A 14,468-nucleotide genomic window follows, 5' to 3' on the forward strand; every position below is an offset into this window, starting at 1 on the left:
ATGCGGCCACAATAGACTCACCAATCAGAGTAGATACAAAGGACGAGTCATGAAGATGTTCTGGTTCTATCCAAAATTTCATAGCAACAAAAGGAGTGACATAGGACAAAGTGAAATCGGGATCAATAAGAGCATATACATCATGATATTGAACAGTCAATATGCCTGTGACAACATCCAAAAAAGCCTCTGCACTCTGGAGATGACTCATAGTAGGAGTGGAAAATGGGCGGATTGAGCTGAATTTGTGCGGGTCAAGATGAGTTAGGTCAATAAATGGGTCGTTGTCCAACCCAGCCCAAAGTGTAATTGGGCTAAGATAGGCTGGGTCAAGATGGGCTAAACAATGGGTCATAACCCAGCTCGCCTAACTTGACCCATGTTTAAGAACCATGCTCATCTTACATTAAAAAGGCTTTTACAATAAAATATATAAGTTGAAAAATATTTTACGGCTGGGGGTGGGTGGGTGGTGCAAAATAATGAAAAAATAGAAAATTAAAAATACAAAAACAAAAAAAGTACATTTTTTTAGTTGCTTGGGGGGGGGGGGGATGGTGGGGGGGAGGGGGTAGTGCAGAAAAACAAAAACACTGAAAATTGAACAAATAAAAAAAATTTAAAAAGAAATTTTTTGAGAGGGTTTGCGCACGCTGCAGAAAAACAAAAAAAATAGAAAATTAAAAATATAAAAAGATAATAATTATTTGAGGGGGGGGGTAGTGCAAAAAAACTAAAAATTGAAAATACAAAATAAAAAGTAAAAAAGAAAATTTTTTAAGGGGTTTGCGTGGGGGAGAGGGGGGTAGTGTAGAAAAACAAAAAAGAAACAGAAAATTGAAAAAAAAAATTTAGAAGGTTTGTGGGCGAGGGTGTAGAAAAACAAAATAACAGAAAATTGAAAATACAAAAACAAAAAAAATTGAGGGGGTTTGCGCGAGGGTTAGGCGGTAGGGGTAGGGGTAGGGTAGGGTGTTTGGTTGGTGGGTGGTGCATAAAAACAAAAGAACAAAAAATTGAAAATACAAAAAAAAAAAGTAAAATTGGGGCAACTAAGTAAATTTCTAAATAAGTTAGGTTGAGATCTCTTTGTTTTGGTTGAGTTTCATGGGTTGTATTTCGGCTGCTTAATGGGTCAGAATGGGCTATAAAAAATAATGGGTTAACTTGGGCTCAATCGAAATTGTAGCTCAACCCATTAATCTCAAGGCGGGTTGGTCGGGTTGGGCTGCTTGGATGGGTTTGGGCTCAAATTGCCACCCCTAACTCATAGCATAGAAATGGATGGGTTGTCCCGAACTCTGTGTATCGCCCCTAGCTGCACCATGCCCTGCGGTTGTTAGAGTGCCTCGAGCTGTAGGAGGTGTTGTCGATGCAGTAGCTACAGAACTGGATGGTTCTGCCGTGCCCCTGCCCCTACCCTAGTGGGACAGACGAAAATCTCTCTAAATGTGACTCCTCAATATGCACCCGTAGCATATGGGTAGGTCCATGTAGCAAACCCTTAAGTGTATTTTCCCGCACCTAGGGCATGGGGGCCTCCTTTGCTACTGGAATATCTCACCAACCCGACCCTGCTGTTAGGATCCCCTATTGCCCTAATCGGGACTAAAACGACCCCACTCCTGCTGACTAGGCCCTAGTGGCGGTGCACTGATTGAAGACTAAGCAAAAGGTTGGGATGGCCCTGATGATCCTCTACCTGAATGTTGACCTACCACCACCACTACCAAAAGAACCACCAAAGTTGCCCGCGGATCGGACCTTGCTGCTACCCTCTCGCTACATCCTATTCTTCAATTTATGGTTCTCTGTAGCTTGAGAAAATGTCACCATCTTCCCATAGTTCATATCAGAATTCAAGGCAGTTGTAGCGGCTTCATTAATAACTAAGGGGTTAAGGCGCAGCACAAACCGGCTCACTCTCGCCTTTATGGTGGGCAACATGTAGATGGCAATTTGGACAGGCGCCCAAACCTCATATGATACTCCAACACACTCATGCAACCTTGTTTCAGGCTCTCAAACTTGGCGACACGGGCTTTGTTAGTTTCGTCAGGCAAGAAATGGCCAATGAAAATATTGGCAAACTCACTCCACCTTGACAGAGGGCTCCCCTCGTCACGGGTGTCCTCCCACATCTCAAACCAAGAATAGGCCACACCTTTCCGGCTATAGGAGGCCAACTCCACTCCCCCCGTCTCAGTAGCACGCATAACTCGAAGAGTCTTCTGCATCTTATCATTGAAGTCCTGGGGGGTCCTTCTCGAGATTAGTTCCCGTGAACACTGGAGGGTCTAACTGAAGAAACTTGTTCACCCTGGAACTAGCAGATTCCCATGGCTGACTAGAAGAAGTAGGCTCAACATTTGATCTCTGAGCCTGAGAAGCCATTATCTGAGCTAACATCTATATGGCTCCCATAAGATCCCCATCTGAAACACCGGGATCGGAAGCTGGGATTGGAGGTGGAACTGGAATATCAGTTGAAGGGATCGTTGCACCCTCAGTAGGTGTAGGGACAGGTGCAGTCTGATTAGGAGTAGTATAATCAGACAGTGTAGTACTCAGGGGAATATTCTCACCCCTCGGGTTCTAACCAGCATCATCAGGTTCTAACCAGCATCACCGGGATCCTCTTGATTTGAGAATCAACTACCACTCCTGGGGTGGCATTGGCTCATTGGCTAGTTATTGCTTTCTCATGTACTAAAAATTAGAGCAATGCACGAGTTAGAGGATGAACAGTCTTACAATCAGCTCTTTCGCACAATCTAGAACATCAAAGAAGGGTATTATTCCTAAATTCCCAAGTAGCCTCCTAATTATGGATATGGTTGACAACACACCGATAAGAAGGACTTTACTAGATACGGCTCCGAGACATCCTACTACACTTTAAAATCTTAGGCTCTGATACAAAATGTTTCACGCCCCAACCTTAAGGAGCGCGACCGACGCTCAACCGAGATAATCCCCGGCCGAGCAAGCCTGCTAGATTACCTTCTATCCAACTTGCTCATAAATAAAAATTTCACTAACTAACATCAAGAGGATTGAGGAACCACACAATTTCCGTTACCATTAGTTACTTCATTTTAAAATCTAAAAATACATACACTTTCACAGTTTTAGTGCAACAAGTAATTCAAATACAAAAGGACTAGTTTGACTTTTTCAACACCCATATACAACCCACATTGTGTCTACGGAGCCTCTAATGAATACAAAATAATACTATAATAATGTCGGCAATAAGGATCTGGCTATACCTCAAATACAATACATGGGGAACAAGAGATAGAAGACCCCGAAACAAAGTGGGGCTTACCAAATCTACTAAGAAGAGGGAGTGTTGCTATCAATAGTACTAGTATGTATAACTAAACACTCACTCATTAGAAAAGGGATAAATACAAGAACGAATAGTGAAAGAATCAATGGGAATCTCAAACAATAATAAATATCATGTTAGGAGCAATATAATTTTCAAGTAAATTTCCATTATTTTAAGTTGGGAGGTCTTAGCACCGATATACCATTGTTATTTTAGCACGGAGTCCGATCACGGCCCGATCGGCTAGGCCGTCTTACCCAAATACATCAACCATAGATAATTATCTCAATCATAATTTCAAGTACAATCACTACTATGTGTGCGGCTTGTCGTATGATCACGACCCGATCGACTAGGCCGTCTCATCACAATGTCGTGTGGATCGACATCACCCTTTTCTAGAAATCATCTCATCCAAATAAAGGGGGATATTCATAATTCACTCCTACACCGGCATATGTAGTTTTGGGGTTAGGTTATTCCAACCTACCCTTACTTAGTGACTAACGATAATCCCAAAGTATTTATTTATTAAAAGGATTTACAACTCATTTCAATATCTTTTATACGCTAATTTGTTTCATTGGCACTAATGGCCCCAAATATAGTATCATTCTTGGCACACTGGCCATATTTCATATTCATGCTCACCTCTTTCACTTTCAAACATCATCGCAAATCATCGAAAACAAAACATTTCAATTCAAGACTTTAAGTACACATGGGAGCAAGTAAGGGTCTTAAGCACATTGAGATTTCTTACAATTTGGCACAATAGCTTTCATTTGTATCACGACTTGAAATTATAACATTTGGATATGCAACCCATACTTTAAACACATTCTCAAATAGTAACATAACATAACAAGAATATTTGGAATACATGTTGAACACATATATCTTTTGACACAAGGCTTATTCATAATAATCAATTATAATGAGCAACTCAGAACTTACAAGGACATTGTGAGGTTCAATTCTAATGGAGGAGCTTAGCCAACATAGCTCGTCTTGAGCTTCCTTAAATTACTACAATGTTCCGAAAATCTTAACCACTTCGATCTATTTAGAGATATAGCAAAATTGAACACAAATTAGGAAGAAGTCAATGGTTCCATCTCATTTTAGCATTTTAGCTCAACAAACTTCCTACAACTAATGATTGTACATGCATGCATAGATACACTCTCATACCCAAGAATCACCCCCTCCCCCTTATTCACTATCTTTTACCCTAAATTCGAAATTGAAACTAGGACATGAAACCTTACCTCTTGAATGAAGAACTTGTGAGTTTCTCCTTGTGATTTCTCCAACTTTGAGCAAGAATTAATGGACAATAATCTTAGAAACTTCCCCGCTCACTCTAGACCACTCCCCTCTCTTTAAATATCAGTTCGGACCAGCCAAAATAACCCACAAGTTGTTTTTATAAAAATAAAATCGGGTAAAAAATTTCAAACTTAAACTCTACGAAGCCGGGTCTGCGGTCGCAGACCTGACCGCAAAATGGGTATGCGCCCCCCAAAGGGAACCGCAAAAGAGGGTCCCAAAACTGGGTTGTTCCGGTTGGGTCTGCGGCAGATCTGCGATCCGTATACTAGTTTTGTGGTCCCATAATGCGCCGTAGAATTCCCCTCTGAAAGTCTTCATGCAGGATCTGCGATTGATGTGCGACCCGCGAAACAATTATGCGGTCACATAATTGACCGCAAAAAATTATTCAAAATTTGCCCAGTTCTCTGCTTCACTCTGCGGCTTATCTTCGGTCCACAGATCAGATTTGCGACTGCAGAATGGACCGCAGAAAACGCCCTGCTCTTGCCAAAAATTCTCCTCCACTCCCAAGCGCACTGTTCAACCCAAAACGTCTGTACAGCGAAACAATCATCAACACATAAGTCTATCTTGCCATCACGAAACACCAGATTTTAGGTGAAATTTTACGGGGCCTTACATATTCTTAGTCAAAACACCAAAAAAAAAATCCAGCATATTATCTTGAAGTTCACATTTTATACATATGAAATTACATCATAATATAAGTAGTTTAAAACTCCTATTATGTGAACTGTAATACATTGCTAGAGTCCTAAACTAAAATTACAGTTTGTCCTAACGATGAAGATGATGAAGAACAAGCAAGAACACATACGCTTTTAAATGCATACTTTCTATACAAGTCGTTCAATTCCTCGTCGTTATTGACATTCCACTGACACGTCAAAAGTTTTAAGGAAAATGAAATAAATTTATTTCAATTGCTTAAATAGTATGATTGCAATTGTATTTACGTCGCAGAGTATGGAGGTCAATTCCCTTGGTATATCATATTCACTTTTGGGTTTGAATATGATGGAATATACTATTAACCATGCGGTTTATACATAATATTTTGTTTTATTCTTTATGGAACAACTGTTTATTTAATTATTCAATTCAATAAAGTACTATTTTAAATAGATCATTTGTTATATGTGTGTCCTTTTAGTTATATAGTAGACAATTTAGTGTATGGAGTCTTAGCTCATGCACAAAAGGTTAAATTGTCGGTTTTCATAATTAATAAACTATCTTCACAATCAAAGATATTATTGGACAAAATATCTTGATGATTGTAGCACAAGATTATAGTATAATTTGTCTTGATTATGGGAGTGGTTTTACTCTGACTTCTTGTGCAAATATTGAACGGACCAAGTAGAGAAAAAATATTTTTTTACTGAATTTATATAAAACATTTTCTCTAATTCATTAAATGAGCTTATATTCCTAATCTTGATATAATTATTATGATCAATGTAATTTGTTTATTATTTTGATTTATCAAAAGGGACGACTCTATTCAGAGTTAGTGTATGCCTAATAGATTGGACAATAACGAATAACATTTGTAAAATAAGAATTAGTTGATAGAATCCATGACTCGGTTTTGAGTTTGATGATACTCCTTTATGTAAGCTTGTAAGCTTTCATGTGAAAACCCGGCTAGTGGATTTGGTATCCGTCACATGAAATAGTTTAAGCGGAATTACAGAGGATTTAATATGTTGATTAAATTAAATTTTAAGTAATTTAATTTAATTAACTGATATTTGAGATCTTAACATGGGGAGTTAAAATAGGTGTTACTGAATTTTCAAAATTTATATTGAAGAGTTCTATTGCAGTTTTTAATGAAATAAACTATAATTAATTATAGTAAGAATTAATTCATGTTAATTTCGAATTAATGCTATAATTGGTAGCCTCTTATTATTTCTGTGGTCTCTGCTATACCTAGTAAAAATCTGGACTTGACTTGGGTAAAATCCTACACGTTTTTGGACCTTATTTTCGGCCAAAAACTAGCCTACTTAAGGAAGACTAATTTCACCAAATAACTCAACTTTTAGAGTTGTATTGTTCTTGCCCACCCAAAAGCAAAAAATCGTCCAAGGTTTTACTTGGCATATAGCAGAAGCTTGCAGCCCTGGATTCTTGCTGTGTGGAGAATTTGAGTGTCACGACCCTAAACCCGGGGCCGGTTGTGATGGCGCCTCTCGTGAAGACAAGGCCAGCCGACACATTCTCACTTCAATTTTAAGAAATTAAAATAATAAGTATTAAGTCTTAAACATGATAAAATCCCAAAATAAGCAGTGAACAGTACAATTTGCGGAATTTAAAACCAACACAGCCCGACATCGGGGTGTCATCAGTCATGAGCATCTATTAATATACTACAAGTCTATAGAGTCTACAAAGCTTTTACCGAATCACTAACAAGAGAAAGGAAATGAGATAAAGGGGGAGAAGCACGAGGCTGCGAACGTCGAGTAGCTACCTCGTGAACTCCAAAATCTGTCGGGAGCTCTCAACCCTCGCAAGCAAGATCTGCAGTGCCTAAACCTGCACACGGGGTGCAGGCAGTAAAGTGGGTACTCCAACTCAGTGAGTAATAAAAATAAATGAAGACTGAGAAATAAGAAATCACGTAAGGCACATCATAGGCTATAAGGAAGCAATACAAGCCAGTAAAAGTAATGAAATAGTGAAAATATGCAACGTCTCTTTAGTGTAGTTTAAGCTTCTTAAAATGCTTTTTTTAACAGTTAAACAAGTAAAAGACAGACAACGAGAAGAGGTAAACACATAAAGAAAACGCCCCTCGGGCACAATACCAACAGAATCAGCCCCTCGGGCAACACATGGAATAATAACCAGCCCCTTGGGCTATATCTCACATCACAATGGGTATTCGCGCTCATTGGGGGTGTGCAGACTCCTGGAGGGGCCCCTTACGACCCAAGTGCAATATCGGGCCATCTCGTGGCATCATCACTAGGCTCTCGGCCTCATATGAACAAGCCACCTCATGGCGTACAAATCTCAGGCCTTCGGCCTCAAAATCATAATAAGTGTTTCCTCATAACATAGGCCCACGACCTTACTCAGTCAGAATCTCACAAGCCACTTGGGCAACAGTAAAACATTATGCTCAGCCAAAAATATCACTTAAAATATCATTTACATGTAAAAGTAGAGTAAACATGGCTGAGTTATGAAAACAGTAGAATATAACATGACTGAGTTCAAATATAAAGTCAAAACAGTGAGGAAATATCAGTAAAAATCCCCTAATGGTTGAAATAGTTGGCACGAGGCCCAAATATAGCATCAAACCCAAAACATGATGATAACAAATAGTTTTCAATCAAATATGCTGTAAAACAATCTTTCGGGATGGACTAAGTCACAATCACCAACAGTGCATGACCCCACGCTCGTCATCTAGCGTGTGCGTCACCTCAATATAGCACAACGATGTGCAATCCGGGGTTTTATACCCTCAGTACAACATTTAAAATCCTTACGCACCTCAATCCGATTCAAACTCTAGCCCGCAACGCCTTTGCCCCTCGAATCAGCATCCACTCGCGTCGAATATATCCAAGATCAGAATCACGACGTCAAAATATGCTAAGGGAAAGAAGCCCAAGCAAAAATAATCAATTTGCATCATAAATCCCGAAATTACCAAAACTTGACCCCCGGGCCCACGTCTCAAAATTCGATAAAATTCACATGAATAGATTCCTCATCTCCCAACGAGTTTATACATATCAAAAGTACCATAATCCAACCACAAATGTCCCCTCAAATCCTTAAGTTTAGGTCTCCAATACCAAGCCCTTGTTTCCCCAATTTTAACCATTAAATTTCATTAATTACAGCCTTAATCCCTGAAATAATACCATAGGAACGAGTTTTAGGTCCAAAATTCTTACCTCAATGAAACGCCCTTGAAACGCTTCTTCAAATCACCCAAAAACCGACAAAACAATGGTGGAATAGCTCAAAAACCGCGAAGGAAATAATTTATACCTGTTAGCCCAGGCATTTCGCATCTGCGGCCAAAATCCCGCTTCTGCGGCTCACATCTCACTTCTACGAGACCGCACCTGCGGTCCCCTAGCCGCAGGTGCGGTTATGGCAGCAATGGGAAACTTCAACTGTCATAACCAACTCCAAATCTTTCTGCCAACCATCCGAAATCACCCCGAGGCCCCCGGGACCTCAACCAAAAGCACAAACACATCATATACCACCATCAAAACTTATACCAATCTTAAAAACACCTCAATCAACATCGAATCGACCAAAACACATCAGATTCAAGCCTAAGTTTCCAAAATCTTCTGAATTACGCTTTTGATCAAAAAGTATACCAAACCACGCCCGAATGACCTAAAATTTTGCACTCACATCCCAAATGACACAACAGAACTACTGCAACTCTCGGATTTCCATTTCGACCCCTATATTAAAATCTCACCTATCAACCGGAAAATGCCCAAAATCCAATTTCGCCAATTCAAGCCTAAATCTACTCTGAACCTCCAAAACACATTCCGATCATGCTCCTAAGTCCCAAATCACCTCCCGAAGCTATTCGAACCATCGAAATTCACATCCGATCCCTCTAACACATAAGTAAACATCCAGTTGACTTTTCCAACTTAAGCTTCCTCAAAAGAGACTAAGTGTCTCAAACCTTACCAAATCCTTTCCGAACCTGAGCCAACCAACCCGATCACATATAGAAGCGATAGGCAAAGCAATAAGAAGTAGAAATGGGAGAAACAGAGAGGTAACTCATGAGATGACTGGCCAGGTCATCACATCCTCCCCCTCTTAAACAAATGTTCGTCCTAGAACTAGTCAAGAAACATACGTGAAGCCTCAAACAGGTGAGGACATCTGCTCTGCATCTCCCGCTCAGTCTTCCACGTAGCCTCTTCCACGGGCCGACCTCTCCACTGCACTTTCACTGAAGCTATATCCTTTGATCTCAACTTTCAAATCTAACGCTCCAAAATGGCTGTTGGCTCCACATCATAAGTCAAATGACCATCCAATTGAATTGTGCTGAAATCTAGAACATGAGACGGATCCCCAATATACATCCGGAGCATAGAAATATGAACTACCGGATGCACACTCGACAAGGTGGGTGGCAAAGCAAGCTCATAAGCCACCTCCCCAATACTCTGAAGCACCTCAAAAGGCCCAATGAACCGAGGACTCAACTTACCCTTCTTCCCAAATCTCATAACACCTTCATGGGTGAATCCTTCAACAGAACCTTCTCACCAACCATGTAGGACACATCCCGAACCTTCCTGTCAGCATAACTCTTTTGCCTCGACTGCGCTGTATGAAGCCTCTCCTGAATTACCTTCACCTTTTCTAAAGCATCCTGCATCAAGTTTGTCCCCAATATCCTAGCCTCACCCGGCTCAAACCAACCGACTAGAAATCTACACCGCCTCTCATACAAATCCTCATCTGGAGCCATCTGAATAGTCGACTGGTAGTTGTTGTTATAAGGAAACTCTACAAGCGGTAGAAACTAATCTCATGACCCTCCGAAATCAATGATGCAAGTACACAACATGTCCTCCAATATCTGAATAGTGCGCTCGAATTGCCCGTCCATCTGAGGGTGAAAAGCTGTGCTAAACCCAACTTGAGTACCCAACTCTCGCTGCACTGACCTCCAAAACTGCGATGTGAACTGAGTGCCCTATCTAAAATGATGGAAATTGGGATACCATGCAAACGAAAAATCTCTTATATATAGATCGCTGCCAACCGCTCTGAAGAATAGGTAGTACATACTGGAATGAAGTGTGCGGACTTGGTCAGCCGATCCACAATCATCCAAATAGCATCGAACTACTTCAAAGTCCATGAGAGCCCACTACAAAGTCTATTGTGATCCGCTCCCATTTCCACTCTGGAATATCCATCCGCTGAACCAAGCCACCCGGTCTTTGATGCTCATATTTCACCTGCTGACAATTGAGACACCGAGCTACAAATCCCTCATTGTCCTTCTTCATTCTTCTCTACCAATAATGTTGTCTCAGATCCTGATACATCTTTGCGGCACCGGGATGAATGGAATACCGCGAGTTGTGGCCCTCCTCCAGAATCAACTCCCGAAGCCCATCCATACTGGTCACACAAATCCGGCCCTGAATCCTCAACACCCTATCATCACTAATAGTCACATCTCTGGAATCACCGTGTTGAACTCTGTCCTTAAGGACAAGCAAATGTGGATCATCATACTGTCTCTCTCGAATGCGATCATATAAGGAAGACCGATAAATCACACAAGCCAATACCCGACTGGGCACCGAAATATCCAACCTCACAAACCGATTAGCCAAGGTCTGAACATCAACTGCAAGAGGTCTTTCCCTAACTAGAATATATGCCAAACTCCCCATACTCACTACCTTTTGACTCACAGTACCGCCCACCACATTGACCTTCCCCGGATGGTACAATATAGTAATATCATAATCCTTTAGCAACTCCAACCACCTCCTCTGCCTCAAATTAAGATCCTTATGGTTGAACAAGTGTTGGATGCTGCGATGATCAGTAAATACCTCACAAGACACACATACAAGTAATGCCTCTAAATCTTCAACGCGTGAACTATGGCAGCCAACTCCAAATCATGAATGGGGTAGTTCTTCTCATGAGGGTTCAACTGACGAGAAGCATAAGCAATAACTCTATACTCCTGCATCAATACATACCCAATACAAACTCTCGAAGCATCACAATAGACGGTATATGAACCTGAAGCTGATGGCAAAGTTAACACTAGAGTTGTGGTCAAGGCTGTCTTGAGCTTCTAAAAGCTCTCCTCACACTCATCCGACCATACAAATGAAGTACCCTTCTGAGTCAACTTGGTCAAGGGAGATGCGATAGAAAAGAATCCCTGAACAAACTGACGATAATATCTTGCCAAACCAAGAAAGCTGGAAATCTTTGTGGCTAAGGATGGTCTGGGCCAACTCTGAACTGCCTCTATCTTCTTCGGATCAACCTGAATACCCTCGTTGGACACCACGTGCCCCAATAATGACACTGAATTGAGCCAAAACTCACACTTAGAGAATTTTGCATAAAGCTTCTCCTCCCTCATTCTCTGCAACACAACTCTCAAATGCTCTGCGTGCTCCTCCTGACTACGCAAATACACCAGAATATCATCAATGAAGACTATGGCAAATGAGTCGAGATACAGCCAAAACATGTTGTTCATCAAATGCATGAATGCTGCTGGGGCATTGGTCAGCCCAAAAGACATCACCAAGAACTCATAATGACCATATCGGGTCCTGAAAGTTGTCTTAAGAATATCCGTGTCTCTGATATTCAACTGATGATAACTTGAATAGAGATCAATCTTGGATAACACTCTCTCTCCTTGAAGCTGGTCGAATAAATCATCAATGCGAGGCAAAGGATAATTGTTCTTAACTGTTACTTTGTTCAATTGATTATAATCAATGCACATCCTCATAGTGCAATCCTTATTCTTCACAAATAGAGCCGGCACACCCCAAGGTGACACACAAGGCCGAATGAACCCCTTATCAAGTAGTTCCTGAAGCCGCTCCTTTAACTCCTTCAACTTCGATGGTGCCATATGATACAACTGAATGTAAATGGGCTAAGTGCCCTGCACCAGGTCAATACCAAAATCAATATCCCAGTCTGGTGGCATGCCTGATAGGTCTGCAGGAATCACATCAGGAAAATCCTTCACAACTAGAATAGAATCAATACTGGGGGTCTCTGCACCGACATCCCTCACAAAGGCTAGATATGAAAGACAACCCCTCCTAACCATATGTTTGGCCTTCAAGAATGAGATTACTCTACTGGGAACATAATCAGTCAAACCTCACCACTCAATCCATAGCATACCCGATATAGCCAATGTAACTGTCTTGGCATGACAGTCCAGAGTAGCATGACATGGAGATAGCCAATCCATGCCCAAAATGACATCGAAATCCACCATACACAGTAATAAAAGATCCACTCGGGTCTCTAGATCCCCAATAGTCACCACATACGATCGGTACACATGGTCTACAACAACAGTATCGCCCACCGGAGTAGATACATGAACAGGTGAAATAAGAGACTCACGAGACATATCCAAATAAAGAGCAAAGTATGAAGACATATAAGAAAAGGTGGAACCGGGATCAAATAATACAAAAGCATCTCTATGGCAGACTAAAATAATACTTGTAATAAAAACATCGGAAGCAATAGCATTGGGTCTAGATGGAAGTGCATAGAAATGGGCCTGATCGCCACCTGATCGACCTCCCGCTCTAGGGCGACCCCTAGGTGACTGACCTACACCCCTAGCTGGCTGGGCGGGTGGTGGTGAAGTAACTGGCGCTGAAGCCGATGGCTGACCCCTCTGTTGAGATGGACCCGCAAGACGACGAGGACAGTGCCTCCATACATGACCCATCTCTCCACACTCATAGTAACTCTCGTGTGCTGGATACGGGGACTGAAGGGAACCTCTAGCACCGAAATGACTAGCAGATGAACCTGGCATAAAAAAGCCCTAAACTGATGGGGCACGGGACGGACTCTGAGCTAGAAGGGCACGAAGTGATGACTGGCCCTAATGAGAACTGTAGGAGCCATGACCCGATGACGCCCCACAATAACCTGGGTGAGCTGGCTGAGCATGCCTGAATGGACGGCCTCTACTGTGCTAAACCTGACCTCTTGAAGGAGCACTACTATAACTACCAAATCCTTGAGGCCTCTTGGCCTTCCTCTCCTCTCGCTCCTGGCGACTAACAGACTCAATCTCACGAACAATGTCTATAACCTCCTCAAAGGTAGCACTAGTCAACCTTTCCCTGGTCATAAGAATACGAAGCTAATAAGTGAGGCCATCAACAAACCTCCTAATCCTCTCTCTATCTGTCGGAACCAACCAAATAGCATGACGAGCTAACTCGGAGAACCTCATCTCTTACTGCGTCACAGTCATCTCTTCCTGACGCAACCGCTCAAACTACCTACGCAACTTCTCTCTGCGAGACTGCAGCACATACTTCTCAAGAAAGAGAACGAAGAACTGCTGCCAGGTAAATGGTGCTGCACCAACAAGACTACGCCTCTCAAAAGCCTCCCACCAAGTGAAGGCAGCTCTAGAAAACTTATAAGTAGTGAAAGTGACCCCGCTGGTCTCCAGAATACCCGATGTACGAAGCATCCTCTAACACATATCGAAGAAACCCTAGGCATCCTCGCCCTCTACACCACTAAAGGTCAGAGGCTGAAGTCTACCAAACCTCTCCAACCTACACTGCTCGTCCTCTGGCATGGTATGAACTACATAGTCCTGAGCAGATACAACCGGCTGGGCTGGATGCGCCCCCGGTGTCTAAAGTCTATGTACGACATGCTCAAGAGTGCGAGTGGCGGGAGTCTGAGTGCCTCTCCCAGCTTGAGAAGTAGCTGCGACGGTAGTAACTGAGACCGCCTGTGCTAGGCCAGTGCAAATTGATAGAGTCTTAGCCAAGGCCTCCTGATAACCCGAAATCATAATGGGCACAGCTGGTGCTACTGGAGCGTCCACAACTAGGACCTGATCCTGAACTGGGGCGGCTGGTGGATGTGCAGGTGCTGCCCTAGCTGCTATGAGGGCCACACCTCTGCCCTTACTGTAACCACGACCGCGTCCTTGGCCTCTAGTGGCCACAGCTGGTGGTACTAGTAGTCGTCTATCCTAACC

The 14,468-nt window shown here is 42.1% G+C and overlaps 1 protein-coding gene across 1 annotated transcript; it reads right to left on the minus strand.

The window, feature by feature from the left end:
• Positions 1 to 2,409: 2,409 nt before the first annotated feature.
• On the minus strand, positions 2,410 to 13,700 carry LOC138890139 (uncharacterized). Its single transcript, XM_070173501.1, has 4 exons — positions 13,633 to 13,700; positions 13,448 to 13,587; positions 12,822 to 13,267; positions 2,410 to 2,532 (listed from the first exon to the last, which is right to left on the minus strand). Exons 1-4 carry the CDS (start codon positions 13,698 to 13,700, stop codon positions 2,410 to 2,412), a joined length of 777 nt encoding a protein of 258 aa, XP_070029602.1.
• Positions 13,701 to 14,468: the final 768 nt, after the last annotated feature.

Source organism: Nicotiana sylvestris, chromosome 4, assembly GCF_000393655.2.
Source record: "Nicotiana sylvestris chromosome 4, ASM39365v2, whole genome shotgun sequence".
NCBI classification, from domain to species: Eukaryota; Viridiplantae; Streptophyta; class Magnoliopsida; order Solanales; family Solanaceae; genus Nicotiana; species Nicotiana sylvestris.